This window comes from Amblyomma mixtum, chromosome 9 (genome assembly GCF_055824585.1).
Source record: "Amblyomma mixtum isolate Tamu chromosome 9, ASM5582458v1, whole genome shotgun sequence".
NCBI classification, from domain to species: Eukaryota; Metazoa; Arthropoda; class Arachnida; order Ixodida; family Ixodidae; genus Amblyomma; species Amblyomma mixtum.
Window position 1 is genome coordinate 108,475,645 of NC_143020.1, and position 24,857 is coordinate 108,500,501.

Genomic DNA, 24,857 nt, shown 5'->3' on the forward strand with positions numbered 1-24,857 from the left:
CATTTATGCAATCTTCAGGGAGCATCTATTTTTGTGTGCTTATTTTAAATATGTCATTTAATTTCATGTTAAGCAAGTCCTTGTGTACTTATGCTATGTGTTATGCAATTCTTTTGGAGAGAGAATTTAAGGTAACTGGCTGAAATGCATGCCATTGGTTTGTCTTGGCATCAAGGATAAAATTGTCATCCTGCCTATCTTAGAAGTTGAGTTATGGGATTTTGAAGTCGCCACTTCATAAATGGCAAGAAAAGTTTTATATCCCTGTTTCTTGCATGGAAACTTAAAAATCCCTATAACTCAACTTCTATGAAAGGCAGGATGACAGTTTTGCCCTTATTGCATTCCTTGATGTAACGAAAAAGTAATGCTATGCATTTGAGCAAGTTCCTTGAGGCAAAATTTCTCAAGAGCTCTCTGCAAAGGGTTTCATAACATATTGCATAACTGCATAAGGACTTGATTTACATAAAATTAAATGACATATTTAGCATCAATGCAAAAGAATACATGTTCCCTGAAGATTACATGGCTGACTTCATTAAGGGGGACGAGGGTCTTAAAACTGGCCTTTTTATTTGTGGCTAGAATCTCCTGAAATTTCACACAGGGATGTGTTTTTCTCTTACGATTTCTCGACATAGTATATTAGGATGACATGCCTTTAGAGAAAAACGAAGAATGTCATCGGGTATGGAAACTCTCTGGCTATCGATTCATGTAAATAAAAGCAACAAAATGCAATGAGTGAGTTCATTAAAGCTGCCTAAGAAATTACCTAATTACATTCTTGACTTTGTAAGATCTAAGACTACCAGCTCAATTATGATTACATATTCGGAATCAGAAGAGAAAAATACATGTGTGTGCAAAATTTCATGACATTCTAGCCATGAATAAAAAAGTTAGTTTTAAGACCCTCGTACCCCCTTAATAAAATTTTTATGACTGTAGTAGTCACTGCTGATACCGTCAGCGCTGTCATGTAGCTGTGGCCAAGCGTTGCTGAAGGGCACTACTACTTCTGGTCATTAACTGATGTGGCGTACTTAATTTGGCCCATTGTGTTTCGATGCAGCCATCTCAAGTCGGTGCAGCAACTGTTGCCAAAGAGGAGCCTCGGCGTTACTTCCGTGCATGGCCTTACAAGGACGGCGAGGACGGCGGCCGCAGTAAGGCATTCGCTTGCACATTCGAGCTTCGCTGGGGTTTGTTCTGAGCAAGGGTTTTCAGAGCTGTTTTTGGTAGTGTGGGACAAGGGGGCTTACAAAGAGCCCTCCTAAACTGTACAAGTCCTGCAACTTCATGTTGTACAGAAAGCTGGTGTGTTACGACAACACGATTTATGGTGAATTTTTGTGCTTTACCTGTGAAATTTGTTTGTGAAATGTAGAATGTGTGAAAGCTTTCAAATTTAATAGTGGCAAATAGTGGTGGTGCACACTTTTTAAGGTGCCTTATAACACGATGCTGTCATTAAAATGGCACTGGGATGTCGTTAAAGGGCTGCGGCCAACCTCACTGTGCATTGACATTATTCCCCTGTGTTTGCCTTGGCAAAAACAAAAATGGCCACAGATGAGAGGAATTCCAGTATAATGCAGCAGACTCTCATTAATTCGAACATCCAGTTTATTAGAGCACTTATTAGATGTCGTCACCATCAGGTGTATTAAAAAGAAATCCCTTGTTTATATTTACATCCTGCTGACCTGAAAGACGCGGGTTCGATCCCGGCCGCGTGGTTGAATTTCAATGGAGGCGAAATTCTAGAGGTCCGTATACTGTGAGATGTCAGTGCATGTTAAAGGGACACTGAGGAGAAATTGAAGTTGGCTTGTATCGACAGAATACCAGCTCCTGATTACAAAAACGCCACTCATACTGACAACAAAGCTCTTGTAACGTAGAAAAGAGCAAGAACCAAAATACAGGTATCGCCGCCACAGGCCAAACTCGCAAGTACAAGCGTTATTACGTCATAGGACAAAGCAGTGTTGCTAGAACCAATGGTTCTAGGAACTCTAGGAACCGAGAAGCCACAAATCCCTGAGGCGCAGCCAATGCATGCCAAATCTCCTTGACGTCGCCAGATGGCGCCACGTGCCTGGCAGCTACGCGCGCGCCTGCAGCATCGGGACCAATCAGCGCCTGCTCAACGGCGTTAGGCGGGCTCCCGGTATTCCGCTAGCGGTAACAAGGTACACGGTATGCTAAAGGTGTCTATTTGCGAGAATTCGTTGACGACTTCGAGAATGAGATCCATCGTAATGCTGGCAAAACGACAGTGCAAACGTAAGCGAAGCGACTGTAGCGACGGCCGCAATAGCCGATAGATGCCTTCAACGTGCGGCCGGCGGTAGCTTTCTTCTCGGCTTCTGCTAAGCCGCACTGCTGGCCGCCAGAAATCACGGAGTCTGCATTACGTCATGTGCACGTCATGTTTCATGTCACTTAGTCCTGTGTCGTCATAGGAGAATCCCAAGTTTGAATCAGAGCGGCGGGAAAAACTTTTTCAACTTCGAATCCAAATTTCTTAGGAATAAATCCATCTTTCGCTGCCGGCCAAGTGGCAACAAAGCCATGAAATGCCGAACTATCGGATTTTGCTATAAAAAAATATTAATAGTGCTCTCCTCAGTGTCCCTTTAAAGAACCCCAGGTGGTCGAAATTTTCGGGAGCCCTCCACTACGGCGTCTCTCGAAGCCTGAGTCGCTAGGACGTTAAACCTCATAAACCAACCAAACAACCATATTCACATCATTTTAGTAGGTCTTTGATCCCCTTTCAGTTTTGAATATTGACTCAATCACGCACAATCGTGCAGTGTTAGACAGGCTTCAGCATGATAAAGCAAGGATTGCATTGCCGGGTGCTGCTATCGAACTATGCTGCTAGTCCACTAGCTTTGAGTGTAACAACTGTGGTGGCCCATGTTAATGGTTTCGAAACATTTTCAGGTGAGCATTAATAGCTAGTTGCTTTAACTGCTGTCGTTCATTGACTAGAATTTATCTGAATGACGTCTAGTTCCTAAACACAAGAACTGCCTTGGGAACACATGAAGGCAATAGGCATTTTATTGTGATGCACTAGATACACTCGTTGCTGAATAATTGAATAGGCAGTCAGCTAGAATTAAACATGACGGAAGCTTTTTGCCCCCTGATTTTTATGACCAAGTCCACTTTTGTTTTTATGTTACACGTCAAAACATCCCTTGAAACTGACCACGGTGGCTGAGTGGCTTCGGCTGCTGATGCCAAGGTCACGGGTTCAATCCGGACTGTGGATACAGTGCGTTGATGGAAGTGAACTACAAAAATGCCAGTTATGTTGTGCGATGTCATCGCTCGGAACCCCCAGGCGGTCTAAGTTAATCCTTAATCCTCCACTATGGCGTCTCTCATAGCCCATATGTCGCTTAGGGACATTGAGCCCCACAATTTAGGTGTTTCTTTTTTTTTTTTTGTGCATTCCTTCAAAACTTTGAATCATTACGGCTCTCCCTTTTAACTCTCCACTTCAGAATTCAGGTCAATATTTGATGCATCTTTTTAACAAATGTTTCAAGAAAAGTAAACTGACACTGTGTTTCTCTTCCAATCATGGCGTTATCTTCCGCAGCCTCGCAGAAACTCAACTACTCACAAGGTTATTGAAGCTTTTTTTTTTGCCGGATAGTGACGCTAATGGAAGCACTTGTCCTGTGCAGGGCTTCGTGTGTATGTTGACAAGCGCATCACATTCGGCTCGCTGAAGAAGGAGCTGGAACCATATGTGGGCATTGACTCTAGCCACTTCAAGGTGAGGAGGCGAGAAAAAAAAAAAAAAAGTCTGGAGTCGTGTTTGTCCAGTAAGAAGTGGCTTGTTTTGATCCTTGACTCCGTCCACGCGTGCAGGTGTTCAGGGTGTACTCCAACAGCCAGGAGTTCGAATGCACCAAGCTGTCCGACAACCTCGTATCGTACACGGAGGACACCAGGGTGAGAACAGCTTGCCTCGGTACACTGACGGAGCTGTGTTGGTTGAGACATCCCTGATGCGCTGTAGAACGCTGTGACTCTTTTGTAGTGGTCCCATCAACAGGCTGATGAACCACCCCATGGCAATAAGGGAGTAATTACTCATTGACATCCACCCAAGCACAGCCATACGGCTACAAAGGAAAGCTATACAGCTTTCTCAGAAACTTCGCAGTTAAAGAAAAAGTCGTCCTGGTCCGGGGTTCGAACCCGGGACCACCGCTTCACCGGAGCAGTCGCTCTACTAATTGAGCTAACCGGGACGGCAAGCTTATGGTAGGGCGAGAGCGAATTGATCAATAACTCGAAGTGGGAACAGTGTTGGTCAAATGTTTAGGGGAATCCCCCAAGGTGGAGTAGATTTGTAATAAGGGAGTAATTACTCATTGACATCCACCCAAGCACAGCCATACGGCTACGAAGGAAAGCTATACAGCTTTCTCAGAAACTTCGCAGTTAAAGAAAAAGTCGTCCTGGTCCGAGGTTCGAACCCGGGACCACCGCTTCACCGGAGAAGTTGCTCTACCAATTGAGCTAACCGGGACGGCAAGCTATGGCATTGTAGTGTTTGGACTTTCCGAGGTGGTTGTTATAAAAGACGTTGAAGTAACGAGCGTTAGCTATTTGGTTTACTCGAATTGATATGAATGAGATTACAGGGAGGTGCACCAATGGAAATACGAATTTGTACGTTTATTTCCTCATATGACGTCATCATTGACATGCGGCAGGTAGTTGTTTCTACAGTGCAATTATAGATGGCGCTACAAGTCTTAATGCGAGATGTGCTGTTTTCTAGTTGCTGCCACAGATGGCGCTGGGATCTCAGGGTGGTAGCAGACCCCACAAAATCTCGAAACGTGATGAGTAGGAGTTAACACTCTTAAAATTGCACGCCAAACAATACGCTAACTTGCTCACCGCAGAACATGCATTAAGCTGTGCCCAACCTGCACTGATATTTTGCCTTGTGCATGTCTCAAACACAGTGCTCACTCTGGCTAGTGTCATTGCTGTGCAGTTTTGTTTATGGCACTTTGTTTTAATGGCTTACATACCATGTGACATGGACTACAGTGAAAAAGGCAGTGAAGGTGTTATAAACAGCCCAGACAACATGCTCACTCACGGTGCTTGACAGGCTTTGTTCGTACTGAATTGAAGGCCTGTTCCGTACTGCCGCATATCGCAGACATTACATTCTTTGGTGCGGTGTGGTTTTATTTACGGCAGTTTATAATAATAGTTCGCAAACTGTGGGACAAACAGAAAAGGTGACAAGGGTGTTGTAACAGCAGCCAGCCTAGGCGGTATGCTGGCTCACTGCGCCAAAAATAATTTAAAAAAAAAACGAAAACCTGTACAAAGCATTTGGTGTTTGCAGCATAATCATTTCGTTTCTGTGGAACGTACTGTGGTCCGCAGTTTGGTCAAAGCATTAGACTGCTGCTGTGGGTGTACACGTAAACCTGCGCTAGTTGTTAACACTATTAGGAGTACTTTCTCTGCCTCTGTTGTTGGCAGACAATGTGGTCATGTAATTAATTTCCATTAAAACTCTCCTGAGCTAAGCCATTGTAGTGTTTCTGTTAGAATTTCATTGCTTTTTTCTTTTCTTTTCTTTTCTTTATCATGGGAATCATTGCATTATTCCAGCCCTGTGCTGTGTCGGGTCACATCCCCACCAGAGGCGCTTTTAAGGAGCATTCAGTTAATTAGGAAGTCTTGCAGCTGGGCTGTTGAGTGGTCTCGCCCAAAATGCGCCCGTGAGAGAGACAGCCTGACATGTCTAGAATAGTTGCCGGTGCCAGCTTATTCTGTTTTGTGTGTACCCCACGTGTGGAACTGGATCCAGTTGAGGCAGCACTGTTATTGAGTCAACATTCATCGCGACTGATCTGACAGTTAGCAGTCGTCTCTTTATTCTTTCAGTGACCCATGTAATAAGTTGTGCTAAAAAAATTTGAAGGGTTGTTACCACCTTGGTTTTTTATTTTTTTTTTTCAGTTTTGAACACATAGTGTCAGTGAGGGCTAGGGTTGCATACAGCATTACTGTGCAAGGATGTAGTAGTTGTCCTCCATGTCCTGCTTGTTTTATTGCATGCAGCTCCTGATCAAGCTGGGAAGGGCACTCAAGTCTGGTGAGCACCGCATGGAAGTGTACCTGCTGTCGCCAAACGCCCCCGAGGTGAGTTCGAGCGCTTGGCTGTCTCCAGCGGTGTCCTGCAGTGTTTGTTCTTCTGACTTTACCCTCTAAGGGGGGACCCTGGTCTTGAAGAAAAAAATTGTTAATGAAGTCACAGTTATAAAATTTTCAGGCCAGATGTATTTTTGTGCACTGATTCTAGATATGTCATTTAATTTCGTGTAAAGCAATTCCTTGAGCACTTGTGCAATTTTTATGCAAGTATTTTGGGAAAAGTTTTGCAGAAAATTTGCTGCAGGAAACTCGCTGAAATGCATGCCATTGGGTTCTCTTGACAACAAGGAATGCAATAAGGGTAAAATTATCATCCTGGCTATCATAGAACTTGAGTTATAGAGTTTTGAAGTTGTCGCTTCAGAAATGAGAAGATAAGTGTGTACTCCTGTTTGTGAAGTGGCAGCCTCAGTACCCTATAACTCAAGTTCTATGATAGCCAGGATGATAATTTTACCCTTATTGCATTCCTTGTTGTCAAGAGAACCCAATGGCATACATTTCAGCGAGTTTCCTGCAGCAAATTTTCTGCAAACACTTCCCAAAATACTTGCATAAAAATTGCACAAGTGCTCAAGGAATTGTTTTACACGAAATTAAATGACATGTCTAAAATCAGCACACAAAAATACATGTGGCCTGAAAATTTCATTACTATATCTAGATTAATAAAATTCTCTTTTCAAGACCAGGGTCCCCCCTTGAGAGCGTCTTGGTTGCAAGACAGTGATAAATGTATGACACTCTCTGGTGTACGTAATGTCAATGTCTGCATCTTTGTATACAGTTTCTGAAACCCTTGTGTTCACTCGTGGGTAGATCAGCGGCTCGCTGAAACATTTTCAGCCCATTGTAAACATTGACTATGAGGCGTCTACCAATACCACTGAGCGTCACAAATTCCACATTGTGAGTGGTCTGGTTCGTCGGCCCAAAAAAACTGCCGTCACTGAACATGTCCGGGGAGCCAAAAGTTGGATGCACACTGTAGTATAATGGGCAGAAAACATGCCGCATGGATGGAAAGCTTTGCCACTCTATATAGCTGCTAGGTGTCACACTGCAGTTCTTGCATGGGCTTTTTAGAAATTGTAAAAGATTGTCACTCTTTTGTGCATGTAATAATGCTTTTGTTTCCTGCTTTTTGTGTTATCTTAGCTTTTTAAAGAAAGCAATGTTTTATACAAAGTACTTCAGTGTGTTCTCTGAATTGTTGGAGCAAGCGTGAATTTTAGAGTGGGGTGCGAAAATTGTAAAGATGCAGCAAATATGAGGCTTGTAAGAAAAACAGTGGTACAAGTGTTACCTCTATAGCATTAAGGAAGCCCGTGTTGCAGAAAATCCGGCGTTGGAGTCATTGGCAGTGAGTGAAAAATCTGCAAAAAAATCCCCACGGAAGCAGCCTAGGCTGCTTACCTAGGTGGAGGATGGTGGCTCAAGTGTACACTCCAAATTTTTTTTTTTTAATGTGATAGAATTAGAAGCTTCAGGGGGCCAAAATGTTCCGCTGGTCTAAAATTCATCTAGTGGCGGAAGAGAACTGACCTCATTAGAAGAACTGCAGATTGGGCTAGTTGGTGTAGATGAGGTCCTACTGAGGTCCTACTGGTGTAGATGAGGTCCTACTGATGAGGTCCTGCTGACCTCATTAGACAGGATGTAGGTTCTAGTAAAGGCATCAACAGCTGCTGATGCTCTCATATTGCTGACACATGATGGAATTAACTGTCCTTGTGAATTTTCTCTGTTTGCCTAACTCTTCTCCCATGGTGTGGTTTTTTTTCCCCTCTTCCCCCTGTAACGAACAGCCGAGCAAGTTCCTGCTGGACTGGATCTTCACGCAAGGCATGACGGTGCTCCAGATTAAGAAGGATATCCTGCACGAAATCCGCGAGCGCTGCGGTCAGGACATTCCTCTCAACAGGTGAGAGATTCCGATAGATATCAGATAGAACTGATAGATTCTAGAGTGTCTGCACGTAATGGGTGGGTACCTTTCCCTGTGTACTTTGTATAGACTGAAGATTAGCCATGACACTGTTCGGATTGTTACCATGCAATGTACTATAGGGGACAAAAGTAGGTGACCCGTCCTCCAAATTCCGAGCCGTGCCGCACTGCATGCAGACACCACCTGATGAAGAACCCCTGTTGTTGACCTGTGCACCGTGCCAGAGTCCCCGATAGTACATGCAGGCTGCCAAAAATTATTCTTGCCAAATGTATCGTCACTTTCTGTTCCTGTTTTACTACTGTCGTCCTACTTTTGGGGGTGCTGGACTCCGTGATGGTTGACTGCCGTGCTTTTTGCTGGCCGCAGGTGTCGACTCAGGAAAAAGTCCTCCGGCAATCCAGGCTCTGTCTACCTCGACTGGGACCGCTTCGATACCGATGCCTCCATGTTCCTCTCTCACAAAGTATTCCTGGAAGTGCTGCCTGGTAAGAGCTACTTTTAAGCATGAAATGCTTTTAGCTCCCGTTGTCGGCAGTGTGGTGACGTCACGCCGAGACCCAGAGCCAACATCCGGGCACTGAATTCCACTCATCCGGGCACTGAAACGAGAACATCCGGGCACCGTACGAGATTTAACGAGATTTAACAAGACACTCTAAGCCCTCCTACAGGACCTGCATACAAGCGCGGGTAGCTTCGCACTGAACAGGTTGTGGCTTCCTCCCTCCCTGTATTTTGCGGTTCGGGTGTCCACGGAGATGACAGAGAATTACTGCGCTATTTCCTTTTTTTCCTCAAAAAGCTTTGCGTTCAAAGGGGCAAGGCATTGTGCGAACAGGTGGTGGTGTTCCTCCCTTCCTGTACAGTGTGGTTCTGGTGTCCACCGAGATTACAGAGCATTACTGCGTAATTTCTGTAATTTCCTTTCCTCAAAAAGCATCGTGTTCGAAGGGCAAGGCATCCGTTCTATGGACTGCCTGGCAGCGCTACAACACGCTGTCGCGTTCCACTCCTAAAGGCGAAGCTTCAGCGTAATTAATTAGCAGTTAATTAGTATTTACTTAATCAATTATTAGTCACTAATTAGTAATTTGTCATTACTTTGTCATCAGTTATTGGCGACATAATCCAGTGGTGACGTCACCAGTGTCACATAGGCAATGTGGTGCGGAAAACGCTTTCGCCTCTACGCACTCTAAGTTTCGAACGCGACATTCTTGTCAGGCCTGCGTCTCATCGTGTCCGCGTACGCTTCTGCATCGTCCTGCATTTCATGCTTTCTCTACTCTCGGTTACGGGGGAGGCAGAGATTTTTTTTGCTGTAAAAGTAGCAGTAACAGTGCACTAGGACAGGATTTTATAACCAGGAAGATTTCTGGGACCATTCAGGATAGTAAGGGTGCTCAGTCCTTTCAGTCAGTTTTGGTGTGGCCTCTAAAAAAGAGCTCAAGCTCAATTAATGATCAGCTGTGGAGTGAAATAGCCCGCTGTATGTAATTTTACAGTGTGGTTAGTCTCAGAAAAATCACTTCATAGATTTAGGTATGCAGGGAGCTAACAAGAATCCAAGGTTTCCAGAGAACCCAGTTTGAGAGCCTTTGTCTTACTGATATGGAACAGTTGCAAGCTTTGTGGCTTAATGTTGGTTTAGCTCTTAACACTTGTGCCTGAGCTGTCAGTCCTGCTGTACACCTTTTCTTTGCTTGGACTTAAGGGGGGACACTGGTCTTGAAAAGAAAATTTTATTAATTTAGTCATAGTTATGCAATTTTCAGGGCACATGTATTTTTGTGCGCTGATTCTAGATATGTCATTTAATTTCACGTAAAACAATTCCTTGAGCACTTATGCAAGGAAACTCGCTGAAATGTATGCCATTGGGTTCCCTTGACACTAAGGAATACAATAAGGGTAAAATTATTATCCTGGTTCTCATAGAACTTGAGTAATAGGGTACTGAAGCTGCCACTTCAGAAACAGGAATACACACTTTCCTTCTCATTGCTGAAGCGACAACTTCAAAACTCTATAACTTAAGTTCTATGATAGGCAGGAAGACAATTTTACCGTTATTGTATTCATTGGTCTCAAGAGAACCCAATGGCATACATTTCAGCGAGTTTCCCACAGCAGATTTTCTTCAAAACTGTCCACAAAATACTAGCATAAAAAGTGCATAAGTGCTCAAAGAATATTTTTACATGAAATTAAATGACATATTTAGAAGCAGCACACAAAAATACATATTCCCTGAATATTTCGTAACTGTGACTGCATTAATAAAAAATTTTTTTTCAAGACCAGTGTCCCTCCTTAAAGGGATACTGAACCAAACTTTTGGAGCTGCTCTTCTTGCATGTAAACAAGAGCTTGACTGTTAAAATTGATAAATATGACAAGCATTTTAGCGAGAAAGGCGGATAACACGCTTTTTTTCGCGATTTATTGCCGTATCGTTGCACCTGGTGGCCGCCTGTGGAAGCTGCGACTAGACGTCATAACACCCGCGCACCCACCGTTCCCGCAGAAGCACGATTGCCATCGCTACTCGTGGCTTTTTCATGTCTGTCGTCTGTTCACGGCGTACACTGATATGTCAAAATGTTAATCGATGCTGTCTACATACCATAACCGTATGCACGCTTACGTCCGCTAAATGCAGGTACTTTTTCCGGACCTTGTGCCATTTCTAGCATTCTCGCTTTTAAAACAGAAGCGCGACGATGTTCAGACTAGTGGCGCCATCTGGTGGTTAGGAGGGGAAGCATTGTTGTCAACAAACCGACACCCCTCTTAGCCTAAAGGGGGCAGAATCATCACTTTAAATAAAAAAATAAAGCAAATTTATTACTCGTAAGTTTTCTTATGTGCAGCAGGAGATGAAGCGAAAGACTGGTGGCCCCATTTATGGCCAGTGAACGCGCTGAAGAAGCCAGTAACAACGACGCAACCAGTCCGAAGCGAGGTTTCATGCATCGAAGGGCGCCGCCATATTTGTCGCCGCGGGAGGGTGCCATGACGTCACGCTTTCCACCTCGCGCCGAGCGGGAGGGCTTGGCGCGCGCTCATGAAACATCGAAAATAAAACCATCCGCTGAAAAATATGCGCAGTGACGACTCGATTTCGGTGTAATCACATTCCGAGAATCTATATTCAGCCTTTTTGTTCAATTTTCAGATTTTGCTTCAGTATCCCTTTAATAGCACTAGCCACTACACAGCTGCACTTTAGGTAGTGGTGTATGTGAGAATCTTGTTTTGTCTTTTTGTGATTACTCTGGATACTATTTGTTTTTTTCTTTTCTTGAAATAAACATGCACATTAGTTGAGTAGCTTTAGTGTATTTCAATTCAGCGTGCAGCAGATGCCGTTGAGAATATGGAAGAGGCAGGTTTATTGGCTCACTCGCACTGACTGGCCCGTGTTATTTCCCAAGCAGCGTAGGTAATTGGCCCAGTATTGGAAACATATTGGCAAAAGCTGGTGCAACAAAAGCCCGGAGTGAAGCCATCCATTTGCAACACTGGGCCAATTTAAATGTGCTGCTTGGGTTCTCTCGTATACGTGTTTGTATCCTTCTTGTGCAAGTGTGCCTATACTCCGTTCCATACATAGCAGGCCAGAGCTAGTTCTGCCAGAGCTAGTTCGCCATACAACCAAAGTGAACACAAGCATATTTCGTAGCGACAAATCTTAAGTGCCGTGACTGGCACCTCCTGGACTTGGTTTTACCTCTTGCCACATTTTCGTCCTGTGGCTTATCGAGACTTCGAGAAGCAAAAAGTACACGTGGTGGTATAATACGCGGTTGGTAGGGTGAATCCCTTCTACCAAATCCGCGCCCAAACAGTAGTTCACACTCCGTGAAAATTATGGCCAGAGAGCCTGAACACTGAGCGTCGTAACAGTTTCGACTGTGACTTTCACTGCTACTACATCGTTTTATACCGCCCTTTGTATTCGTCCAAGCAATGACCGGAGTTTCAAGAAGAACGGATGATACGGGGTGGAGTGATATAGTTTCGTGGACGCACTACTTCAGCAACCTCCGCGGTGTTGCCTGCTGCGTATGAAACAGAGTATAGCTGGCACAGACACCCCAGTGACTATTGCTTGGTCCCCATCCTGTCTAGAAGAGTGCGGTGAGGGGCTAGTTGGTATGACATTATGACAACAAAAAATAACTGCGCAAAAGGACGGGACAAGAGAAAGAGAACCACATGGGACAAACGCAGACTGACAACTGATTTATTCCACCAACCCCTCTTTCCAGCGTTGAGGTCATTTTTTCTGCACCTTGCAAGTTGTCGCGTTTGTGCAATTTGGCGAGAAAAGATAAGCAAAAGAAGGTTGTGTGTGGCATCAACCACAGGAATAAGTTCGTACAGTGTACATGCAATGTAATTTATCAGGTTCCCCCGAGTTGTGGCAGGTTCTACATAGGGCAAACTGGCCGCTGCGTCAACATTAGATTATTAGAGCATGCAAATTCCTTAGCTGATTCAAGGGGGCAGCATCTGCCTAATCATTGTCACACTTGCAAGCATGATGACAAAAATTGTAATCCGCTTTTCGATAGGACTAAGATTATCGGACGCTCGAGGGATAAGAAAGAACCCGAAATTATCGAGTCCTTGGAAATTGCGAGATTAGGGCCTGACAAGTGTGTTAGCGATGCTTCAGTACACCTGTGCCGCAAGGATTTCGAGTTCCTTGATTCCACGAGATGAGCGTGGCTTTTGTTTTTGTTTTTGTGGTTGGTACACATGCGCTTTGCTGCTGAAGGAAAGAGGAGTTCGTGGAATAAATCAGTATGTAGTTAGTCTGCGTTTGTCCCGTGTGGTTCTCTTTCTCTTGTCCCGTCCTTTTTGCGCAGTTATTTTTTGTTCTCATAATCCCCATCCTGGCCACTTGAGTCGGGCCAGCGGAGACAAGTCTCTCTCCCACCTTGGCTGTGCAGGGCCGGAGAAGGTCCTCTCATCGAGCAGCCTGGTGCTGTTTGTACGCCGCTGGCGGCCCTCGACCTTCACCTTTGACCCCCTGGATGAGGTCATACTCACCGAGCGCACCTTTGGAGCCCTCAAGGAAGCGGTGGGTGGAACACTCTGCCAAACCACTCGTTGCATTCTTGTTGAAGTAGACAAATCCAGCTACAACGAAGTCCATGGCACCCATTAAAAATATCGATGAGGTGGGAGCTTTCTTGCCTTAAGGGGTGACACTGGTCTTGAAAAAAATATTTTTATTAATGAAGTCACAGTTACGAAATCTTCAGGGAATATGTATTTGTGTGTGCTGATTCTAAATGTCATTTAATTTCATGTAAAACAATTCCTTGAGCACTTATGCACTTTTTATGCTTGTATTTTGCGGAGAGTTTTGAAGAAAATTTGCTGCGGGCAACTCGCTGAAATGTATGCCATTGGGTTCTCTTGACACCAAGGAATACAATAAGGGTGAAATTGTCTTCCTGGCTATCATAGAACTTAAGTTATAGAGTTTTTAAGTTTTCGCTTCAGAAATGAGAAGAAAAGTGTGTATTCCTGTTTGTGAAGTGGCAGCTTCAGTACCCTATTACTCAAGCTCTATGAGATCCAGGATGATAATTTTACCCTTATTGTATTCCTTGGTGTCAGAAGAACCCAATGGCATACATTTCAGCTAGTTTCCTGCAGCAAATTTTCTTCAAAACTCTCCGCAGAATACTTGCACAAAAAGTGCATAAGTGCTCAAAAAATTGTTTTACATGAAATTAAATGACATATCTAGAATCAGCGCAAAAAAATACATGTGCCCTGAAAATTTCATAACTATGACTAAATAAAATTTTCTTTTCAAGACCAGTGTCCTCCCTTAAAATTGGGCCAGAACATTGATGGATTGGAACGGATAGTTCAGGAACTACCTTTATTTTCCAGCATTGTCAGTTTTGGTCTTTCGCCGTGTAAAAATAAGCACCGTGGTGAGAGTTCCATGGTACTCGGGAAACAATGCAGGCATTTGCAGAATAAACGCAGCTGCTAAGTTTGTTATTAGAATGCATGTATTTTTCTACGCGTTATAAAAGCACTGCTTCTCTTATCTCGGGGAGAATCTGGAGGCATTTCGGCGTGGAATAGACGCGCGTGTGCTTGCGTCGCTGCATGTTGAATAGGAGTCGCATGCACCTCGAAATGGATGCTTTAGACAACGTGCAAGAATTGCAGTTCATCAGGTTCTTTGACGTTTTGCGACGTGCAGTATGAACACGGCAGCAGAGGGCCATTCTGTTGAGACTCCTCTTGGAAACACTGTCGCACTGCCGTTTATGCAGCCTTTCCTGTATACTAGGTTAGTGCCCATGTTCACCAGAAAGGAAAAAAAAAAGTAAATGTTTCCACAGTGCTCGCCTGCCGCGCAAAAGCAAGACTGGAGTGCACCCTAGCTGGCGTCAGGCTACTTGCAGCGATATGCCGCCCGCTGGCGTCAGGCTACTTGCAGCGATATGCCGCCCACTGGCACCCCAGGCGACATCGGATCGTTGCGCGCTGTTTTCTCAGAGTTGCTAGGCCTAATGTTCTCTGCACGTACTGAAACCTCGGAAAAAGCTCGTTGGAACTAGCCACTACTTATCGTAAAGCGTTCAGTATAGGCATGTGCGAATACTGAATTTTTGGTTCCAAGCGGTACCATAGGAATTTTCATAGCCATGTATTTTTGAACACAAGAAAGAATGCTTTGAAGCTTTGTTGCACTTTCGCATGGAGCTACTGCACATGTGCAGCCATGTGGCCGCATTTGTTTGTGCACCATGAAATCGAATGTACCGTATTTTCCGGTGTACAAGACGCACCCGCCATATGTGCAGGCTGTCATTGAAAAAATTGGTATATAAGACGCACCCGTGTATAAGACGCACCTGTGGATAAGACGCACCCCAATTTACCCAGTTAGGCTAGTGAGGCTTAATGAAACATGCTTATACGACCATCGCAAAATGCACCGTACGTGTGAGAAGTTCTTAAGCAACGCTAAGTGATCGAAAAAGGCAACACTCACGCCATACCAGCCCACGTTTTAGCACAAAAGAAAAAAAAGCGAAAGAACTCTCTTTATGTCCATTACAATTTATTTTTACATAAAACCTTCAGTCTTCATCTTCGGATGCGCTATCGAAAAGGCAACACGTCTGAAGCATTCTCTTCGCACTACGTACTTGCAAAGGGTGATTAAAAAAAAACATCGGTTTCTATTGGCTTGTCTTGACAATGGCGAGAAGCGCGACTGTCGCCAACTTTTGGCATTTCACATTACCTTTGCTTGGGGCCTCCTAAACGGCCGCGTGTTTAAGATCCCAGAAGTGGTCAACCCCGCCGTTTCATGATAAAGTTCACCTAAAAAAGTTGCGCACGGCGGTCTCCGTATTGAGTGAAATATTAACCGCGTTATTGGTAGTAATATTTTTTCGGTGAAAAAAGCTTGAACATGAACCTGAGTAATTTCTGAACTCCCCCCCCCCCCCCCCCCCCCCAAAAAAAAAAACGGAAAACTCGCATATAAGACGCACCCTTGTATAGGACGCACCAGCAAGATTTTTGAAAAAATACCGCGTCTTATACACCGGAAAATACGGTAACCATAACTTTAATTTGTGCATGTGCAATACATTGCGCATAGCTTGCTGCTCATTGTGCAATGCTCAAAGCATACTGTGTAGCATGTAGCATGCATACACGCTTGCCGACACAGTCTGTGCTTTCGCTGAGCATTAGCACGTAGCCTTTGTTACAGCATTTATTGCATTGCATAGCTCTGCCAATCTTTCTGGTGGGTTTTAAGCAAGCTATGAAGGACTGTTTGCTTTTAATTCTGCTCTATGACTTCTCTCATGATCATGCTTTCTTCATGTGGCTGTGTGGAAAGCTAACTTGTTCACAAAGAAAACTAAAGGGAACTGGAAAAAGTTTCCAATTTACTCTTGTGTGCTAATCATTTCTTTTTTTTGCTGGATGCACGCATTGAGAGGAAACACATAGGGGTGTTTGAGTAGACTTTTTCCAAAAAACATCAGATTTTTCTCCGTCACATTCTCTGAATTTTGTTTTGAATTTCTTGGCCCTTTCCTGTCGGTTTTATCGGTTTGTTTCAAACTTTCAGTTGTCCCAACTGAGTGGCTTGCAGCCAGACGTCATTGAAGTCTCCAAGGTGAGCATTTGAATTGCAATCGTCCTTTTCTTTTTTTAGCTGGCCTTATATAAGTGCATCTTTTCCTTTATTTTATTGCTTATTTCTCTAGCGTACGTCCTCAAAACGAGGTTTTTTTTTAACCTAGCTAGATTTAGAAAAGTCTCTGGGGAAAACATTAAGTTATCGTGACAATGTTTGCAACAATGTTGGCCTACCGATGGTGCCGCATCTGTGGAATGCAAGAAAAAAAACCTGTAATTTTATTTAAATATCCATTATAAGTGAGGCTGTTGACCAAATTAAAATAAAGCTTGCCCTTTATGGGTGTTTGATTTTAATTTGGTCAACAGCCTCATTTATAATGGATATTTAAATAAAATTACAGGTTTTTTTTTTTTTTTTCTTGCATTCCATTTATGGGTGTTTGTGCCGCCGCGGTGGCTCAGTGGCTATGGTGCTCGGCTGCTGACCCAAAAGACGCGAGTTCGATCCCGGCCGTGGCGGTTGAATTTCTTTGGAGGAGAAATTCTAGAGGCCCGTGTACTGTGCGATGTCAGTGCACGTTAAAGAACCCCAGGCGGTCGAAATTTCCGGAGCCCTCCACTACGGCGTCCCTCATAGCCTTAGCCGCTTTGGGACGTTAAACCCCATAAACCAACCTTTATGGGTGTTAGTTACAGAAGAGGTCGATTGAGAGGATAGATAAGAGTAGCCATCCAAGTATGTACGTGAAAAATGTCCCGATTGTCCATTGCAGCCATGCGTCTAATAACTGTGTGCAGCTGTACTCCTTTAATTGAGCCGGCAAAGAAGGCTTAGCATAAACTTTCGATGCAGTCATCACCAGAAGCCTAACTATGCCACTACAGGACAAAGGCCGCTGCTATGTTCCTGCAAGTAGTCCTGTCCAGTGTCCCCTGTGGTCATCTTATTCCTGCTGCCTTTTTATTACTATACAACCACCTGACTCTCTGACTCCCTGCTATGGACAGTACTCTTCATAAATGTGTCTGTTTTGTGGTATGATATGATGAGGGGCAGTACATTATGCTGCGGCGTAGTGTGACACGGTAAGGTGTGGCATGTTAGGATATGGTACGGCAGGGTATATGAGGTCAGTTATCTAGAAACTGCCGGTGAACTATGAGGGGCACCGTAGTGAAGGGTTTCAGAATAGTTTTGACCACCCGGGGTTCTTTGACATGCGTAGACATATAGCACAGCTCACAGGCGTTAATGCGATTTGCCTCAAAGGGAAAGTGCAGCTGTGACCGGGATTCGATCCAGTAAACTTGTACTTCGTAGCTGAGCAACGTAACCATTGAGTCCCGCCGCCATGGTGGCTCAGTGGTTATGGTGCTCAGCTGCTGACCCGAAAGACATGGGTTCGATCCTGGCCGCGGCGGTCGAATTTTGATGGAGACGAAATTCTAGAGGCCTGTGTACTGTGCGATGTCAGTGCACGTTAAAGAACCCCAGCTGGTCGAAATTTCCGCACCCCTTCACTGCAGCCTCCCTCATAGCCTGAGTCACTTTGGGACGTTAAAGGTGCACTGAAGAGGGATCTGAACTTCTCTTTTTGCCACGGGAACTCAATCTACTCGTTCTGAGAATTCTTAGAAACTTCGATTTATTGTCCTGTGTGGCCGATTTCCCTAATTAAATCGATTTGACGTCCGGCTCCCGCCCTTTTTTTTTAATTCTCCCCCGTATGGTGGGCGGAGTCGACCAACGCGTGGAGTGCCTTTCAACCAGTGCCGTGGCGGCTTGCCGCTCTGCCATCGGCGGAGTAATACGTAGTAGTCCGTAGAAGCAAGTAGTCCGCGCATATTTTTATTTCTGCAGGCTTATTTTGCGGCTATATTATCAGCGAGGGAAACTATTTTTTCACGGAAACCTAAAAAACAACAAAGCGAAAGTAAAGCCTCCGCGGAGCTGGCTGAAAGGCACTCCACGCGTTGGTCGACTCCGCCCACCGTACGTGGGAGAATTGAAAAATAAAGGTGGGAGCCGGACGTTAATTCGATTTAATTAGGGAAATCGGCCACACAGGGCAATAAGTCGGAGTTTCTAAGAATGCTCGGAATGTGTAGATTGAGTTCTCGCGGCAAAAAGTCGAGTTCAGATTCCTCTTCAGTGCACCTTTAAGCCTCTATAGACCAAACTAAATCAAACTATTGAGTCCCTGCATGTGACTTGGAGAAAAAGGCAGGGCAAGCAAGTGTTTGGCTCTTCTTTGGAGAACATGCTGACTGCCTTGCATTGCAACCTTTCCGGACCACCCAGTGCCCTGGCCAGTTCCCGTGCCTGGTGTCGTCGTTGGCGGTGCACTCCGAGATGGAGTGGCACTCGAACGCACCCTCCCTCACCTCCTGGCCGCTGTACATAAGCGAGGATGGCCTGGTGGTGCTCTACCGGTGAGATGGCGATGCCACCCGGCTTTGTAGGGGTCGAGGTTTGACCGTACTCTCTTTGCGCGCAGTGACCGAACGGAGCCCCTGAAGGAACTCACGGAGGAGGAGAAGCAGGAGATTTCGAGTCGAGAAAATGTCAGGTGAGTTTCTCTTTCTTTCTTCTCCTTCCCGTTTCCCACTTTGCCGCTGCCTCCGCAGCATTTTAAGAACGATGATAGCTCGTACTCGTCACGTTTAGAGATTTTGTGGGGTCTGCTATCACCCTGAGATCGCAGCGCCATCTGTGGCAGCGACTACTCATCACGTTTCGACATATTGTGAAGTCTGCTACCACCGTGAGATCACAGCGCCATCTTTGTCAACAGCTAACACTCGTTAATTCAACACCTTCCAGATGGTGGCAGCCATTTTTCTTTAGAGGTGTGGCAGAAGTTGGTAGGTGTATGATCTCCGCTTGAAGTGCCACAGAGATATGCTGAGAGCAAGGATGGATGCATAAAGCGTAGATCACAAGACCCCGTCGATGCACATTAGTACTACAGGAAATTGCGTAAAATGTTTTAGATTTCACCACATTTCGGTTGCTTTCATGTTTGTGTACCTGGTCTTAGGTTGTGAATGGAACACAAACTGAGCATAAAGTGAACTGTGAAACTCCGTGGGCCTAATTTGCAGCTCTGTAGTTTCTGACTGGATCAGTTTATTCACAGAAACCTAAAAAAGAAAAACAAGAAAAAGCGAAAGTGAAGTGAATTGAACGAATGTAGAGTGCTTAGATGTTTGAGGTGATTGGTTTGGCGAAGATGTATAAACTTGACCTGTTTGTGTCTGTTGATTGAGTATGATAGAGTATGATGACTTCTCGCGCCGATTTCAGAACCTTCCGTATTGCCTACGAGATGCACTGCATGTCTGGCTCATGAAACAGTTCGAAAAACAATTATTTCAGCAATGAAACTTCGGGACAGCATAAAAAACTCATGGAACAACAATGCAACTCGTGATACAATTGAACAAAATCAATTTGCGGCCATTTTTTGGAATTCCAAACCTGCCTCCCCTCTTAAGGGCGCAGATATGCTCCCTTGCTTTTGCAATGATTCGCGTCAAGGCTGAGACAGAGTGCAGCTTCTGTATGTCACCATCCTGCTTAATCGGCCGTGGTTCCGCCAGTATGTATAGACAGCGTTCCTCGCCCCAACAGGGCCCCCAAGGGTGTCAAGGCCGTCCCGTCCCCGAGGAAAGAGCGTGCCCTCAAGATCTACACGGGGAGCCCGCCCAACGACACCAGTGCGCTGTCCTCCGACACCAAGCCCAGCCTTCACTCCGTGCCTCTCGACCTGGACTGAGCGAGTCAGCAGAGTGAGTGTGCTTTGAGAAACTCTTGAACAGTTCTTGTAGTGGCACAGAAGTAGTGTTGCTCTCGGTCCACAGGGATTTGCAGCTCTATGGGAGAGCCACTACTCTGCCTTTTTCTGTCTTTGGTCATGCGTGCAGTAAGGTATTTGACCTTTGACAGTGGCATTCAGTTGGCTTACCGGCTGCTGCGGTGGCTCAGTGGTTATGGTGCTCGGCTGCTGACCCGAAAGACGTGGGTTCGATCCCGGCTGCAGCGGTCGCACTTGGACAGAGGTGAATTTCTAGAGGCCCGTGTGCTGTAAAGAACCCCAGGGGATTGAAATTATCTGGAGCCCTCCACTACGCCGTCCCTCATAGCCTTGGTCGCTTTGGGACGTTAAACCCCATAAAACCATAAAGCTATCAATTGACTTGCATGAGTTCAGATTCCATGGAAACATGGACACAGTTGAAGCAAACAAATGCACAGAAGGTGATATCTTAGCTGTCACAAGCTTTTAGTCTGTAAGTCGTGCTGTGCTCTCCTCTGCATCTTGGCTCTTTATTAACCAGTTTCTCATTTGAGGAGAGTTTGCTATAGTCAAGCCTACTTATAACAGCTGCATTTATAACGAACGCTTGGTTATTACGAACGAGAATGGAGCTACCGCCAGAATATGTATTGGTGCTATGGCACTGGTGTTCTGGATAAAACGAACAGCCATGGCTGCACCACTCTATTTTAATGAACAAAGGGGCACCGTAAACTTGCCTGTCAGTGTAGAGATCGAAGAATCTCTCAGCTCCTGTGTTCTCCCCCAAAATGAAGTGTCGATCCCCCCCCCCCCCCCCCCCTGCCAAAAAAAAAAGGCAGCATTGAAACTGCAGTTAACCGCCGGCCAAGTGTGCCCCGACAGGCTACAAGATAAGTAGGCTGGGCAAAGTGTCTAACCTGGAAGCAGCAGCATGGAGTGCATGACCAGATCAGCATTGGAGGCGAAACTATTGCACACACAGCTGGTGATCAAGTGATGACAGCGATTTGAGAAGTTTGAATAACAGTCGAGGTGTGCCCTCCTGGTAGCGGTGCAAAACTATCGATAGTACTATTGATACTATTGATAGTTGACTCACTATCGAACTATCGATGGTAAAAAATGCTATCGATAGTACTATTTTTTACCATCGATAGTTCGATAGTATTGATAGTTCTGTTGATAGTTCTGTCGATAGTTCTGTCGATAGTTCTGTCGATAGTTCTGTCGATAGTTCTGTCGATAGTTCTGTCGATAGTTCTGTCGATAGTTCTGTCGATAGTTCTGTCGATAGTTCTGTCGATAGTTCTATTGATAGTACTATAGATAGCCGTATCGATACTACTTGTTATATATAGTACTATCGATACTATAAAATCAACCACGCGTACCCACTGTATCCTAAACTTGATTTCCAGAGTGTGTGGTATGGAGGTGATGGTATGAGTAACTGACAGGATTCGCCCATTTTCGCGACCTACGCGTCACCGAGCTCTGCAGACGTTCGCTACACAAAGTTACTGGATAAAATTTTAGCGTGCGAAGTTGCGAAACATGTGTGCGAAAACCATTTCTTCAGTGGTTACGTCAGTAAGCCAGCGCAACTTGTGCTCTTTGATCTTTCATCGGATGCAGTTCCAAGTATTTTTCGCAGTGTCCCAGTGCTTGCTCTTTCATCGGATGCAGTTCCAGGTATTTTTCCGAACTGTCCCAGTGTATGTTAAAGAACCACAGCTGGTCAAAATTTACCTGGAGACCTCCACTGCAGCATCCCTCATAGCTTGAGTCGCTTTGGGACAGTATGTCTCATGAGACCATCAAACTAATGAGGTATCACAATTGTTTTGGTTATATCGCTGGCCAACAAAAGCTATCGATAGTAGAATCGATAGTATTTCTATCGATAATACTATCGATAGTAGCACTATCAGTAGTTTTTTTACACCATTGATAGTTTCAAAGAAACTATCGATAGTTTCAATATCGATAGTATCGATAGTAATTTCAATATCGATAGTATCAATACTATCGATAATCAATTTTCCGATAGTTTTGCATCACTACCTCCTGGTCCACGTGGCATGCGTCGACTGTCCAATCGAGACTCCGCCTTCTGTACTGCATCTGCGCGCAGGCATGGTGTAGATGGTAGATGCTCATGCCGCGCAGTAGGTTCATCGCCACATCCTTACAGCTGTGTGGAGAGTGCAACCTACGGTAACAAAGTTGAGTGCTTGTGTCTATGCCTATATTGGCATGAAAAACATCCCCCTGTATTTGCACGAAAGATGGAATGACAACAAACTAACCTTTCAATCGGGGAGTTCTAGCATGCGTTGCAAACACAGTGGGTTCATTGAGCTGGTAGCAGAGGATGTTCGGTTCTAAACTATCAGGATCCGAAGTGAGAACATCCAAATGTACTGAGAGATTCATCCACTTTTATTTGTAGGCCATCCAGGATCATGACATTGCTGCTGCCTAGTGGTATTTTTTTCAAAGAAGGACACCAGTGAAAGAACCCCCCAGTGACTGTGAGGCAACAACATGCGAGGGTGAGCTCGAGCAGCTGTCAGCACTGGCGTCACGGTGGCAACGACGGCAGCAGAGGCCACTCTAAAGTCTCGTGTGTGGACTTGACGACCTCTTCCCCTCAAGCTCGAAGAAGTCAGCTGCGGATCCCGGTGCAAACTGTCATCACAGTCCCTCTCTCTCTGTGTCAAAGAAATGTTGAGCTGCGCACACGAAACGCGTCCCATTTCTTTTACATGCCTGTCTGCTTTCGTTTGTCGCCGCCTTGCTTTGTGGCATGTTTTTTTCTTGTTCGTTTTGTGTTATTCAACTGGTTACTTCTCGCGATCAACACACACGCATTTTTTGTTCCGCTTCTTAAAAACTTTGAGCGCCTTTTCGCTCTGGCATCCCGAGTGAAGCTGCACGAGTAGTGTTGTTCAGCAGAAAACGCTGTTCCTCTCAAGAATGACAAGAAGTTTTACGAGATCTCAAAAGCAGGTATTCATTCACCATTGTGTGCTGCGTGTAGTCATGATTTGTCGATGTGCACAGTAAGTAAATTGTCTTGAAAATACAGCTTTCGTCAAAATTTCGGGCCAACGGAATTGCTTTTGAGTTGTGAAGTAGGCCCCTTGAAAGCACCCCTGCAACCCGAAAGGTCTAGAGGGCTGAGGACAAGCCTTTTTAACACCACTCATGAGGTTTGAAGCTTCAGGTGTGCTTTAACTGCCTAACTACCGGACTCTAAAGCAAACCCTGCAGTCTGAAGGCACTTGATCATGACTGTAGGTTTACAGGGAGGTTTCTGCTGCTAAATTATGATAAAGTTATCGAGAACAATAGTTAATGAAAGATTTTCTTCAATACAATTTCAAGCAATCTAAGGAATAGAGATTGTTGGCAATGTCGTTCAATGAAACTGTGTGTGTGAGTATTCATGGTCTTTGGAGTAGAGTTGCTGCGTGGTGTGCACGTAATGGAAGTGACCAATCACTGCTAAGTCCGTAATTTGGGGGATCTGTTAGGATTACATCGCTTCCGACCTCAAAGGGAAATATAAAAAAGCCTGACACCATCTCCTTCTGGTTTTAGTATTTTTACGTAGGCAATTATTTAATGCCTTTGGGTGATATAAGCGTTTTTATTGAACCAAGCGTTTCCTCGGGGAAATTGCTTTATTAATCGTTCTGTTCAGTTTCTAGTGAATGTGTATAAGTTTTACTGATTGTTATTCATTGCAAGATATGGTTGCCTTACGCTGCATTCAGTTGGAGATTGTTTAAACGGGCCACCGAAGATTTTGTCGGGATTTCATAGCTGAATCATTTGAGATCAACCCAGTGCTTTAATCAGATTTTTTTTAATTTGCAATGTTAGCTGGAAACATTGTGCCCAGTTGTCAGTGCCCTAGTGTTCTGCTGGTAACTAACAGCAAGTTTAAAAGTCTAAACAGCATTTTTTAAACCCTTTGTCTTTGCTTCTGAGGTCTTCAAGCTGCTGTTTTTTGATTGTTTGCGGGGTCAAAAGGATGTTTTGCCTCTGCCAAATGATGGCTTGGTTCAGTTCAGGCTAGTCTGGTGAAATTATTTGTGCAGTTTTTTTTATTCCTCTTCAAAAGCATTGATACGACCACTGCCCTAGGACTTTAAGTCTTTATTTCAATAGCTTTGCAAATTGTCTGTCTTTACTTTTTCAAGTATTATATATCGGTTATTATATGTGTGAATTATAGTTTGATCCAACCTAAACTAAACTACCTGGGAGCCAATTGCATAAAGTCACCAGTCAGATTTTTGTGGTCTGAGTATTGCTGCATCATTTGCATGGTCATCATTGTGTGCTTGACTGGCCTGAGGAGTCCAGAGAGTATTATAAAGTTCATTTCCGGTTTTCAGCCTTTGGTATCGTTTGTGGCCCTGCCCGGACAAAATGAAAATGGTTGCAAGTCTACATGTCAGCCTGTGGATATACATTAAAGCCTGTCACATCTTATATCGGCACAGGTAAATTGTTTTGAACCCGGGTGGTTTCTGTTGATCGTGTGTTCACAAAATGATCATCCGAAAGCCAGTTGCACAGTGATTCTTTGTGCCTAGTCTTCTCCCAGGGGGTCGAACATGGGACAATCCTGAACGTCATTACCGCAATTTAGTTGGTATGCGACGAATGCAGAGGTTTTCACTCAGTGTTGCTTTCTTGTCTCCCCA

General features: G+C 44.7%; 1 protein-coding gene across 2 annotated transcripts in view; it reads left to right on the forward strand.

The window, feature by feature from the left end:
• Positions 1–22,885, forward strand: part of LOC149330642 (ubiquitin carboxyl-terminal hydrolase 47-like) — a 69,713-nt gene extending 46,828 nt beyond the window's left edge. For both annotated transcript variants that reach the window (XM_089561267.1, XM_089561268.1), the window contains 12 exons: positions 1,079–1,172; positions 3,717–3,808; positions 3,904–3,987; positions 6,136–6,216; positions 8,037–8,152; positions 8,549–8,667; positions 13,144–13,274; positions 16,320–16,367; positions 18,636–18,766; positions 18,832–18,903; positions 19,968–20,125; positions 22,589–22,885. In XM_089561267.1, coding sequence (XP_089417393.1) covers positions 1,079–1,172; positions 3,717–3,808; positions 3,904–3,987; positions 6,136–6,216; positions 8,037–8,152; positions 8,549–8,667; positions 13,144–13,274; positions 16,320–16,367; positions 18,636–18,766; positions 18,832–18,903; positions 19,968–20,112 — 1,113 coding nt within the window. In that variant the 3' untranslated portion in view covers positions 20,113–20,125; positions 22,589–22,885. The remainder of the gene's footprint in view (positions 1–1,078; positions 1,173–3,716; positions 3,809–3,903; positions 3,988–6,135; positions 6,217–8,036; positions 8,153–8,548; positions 8,668–13,143; positions 13,275–16,319; positions 16,368–18,635; positions 18,767–18,831; positions 18,904–19,967; positions 20,126–22,588) is intronic.
• Positions 22,886–24,857: the final 1,972 nt, after the last annotated feature.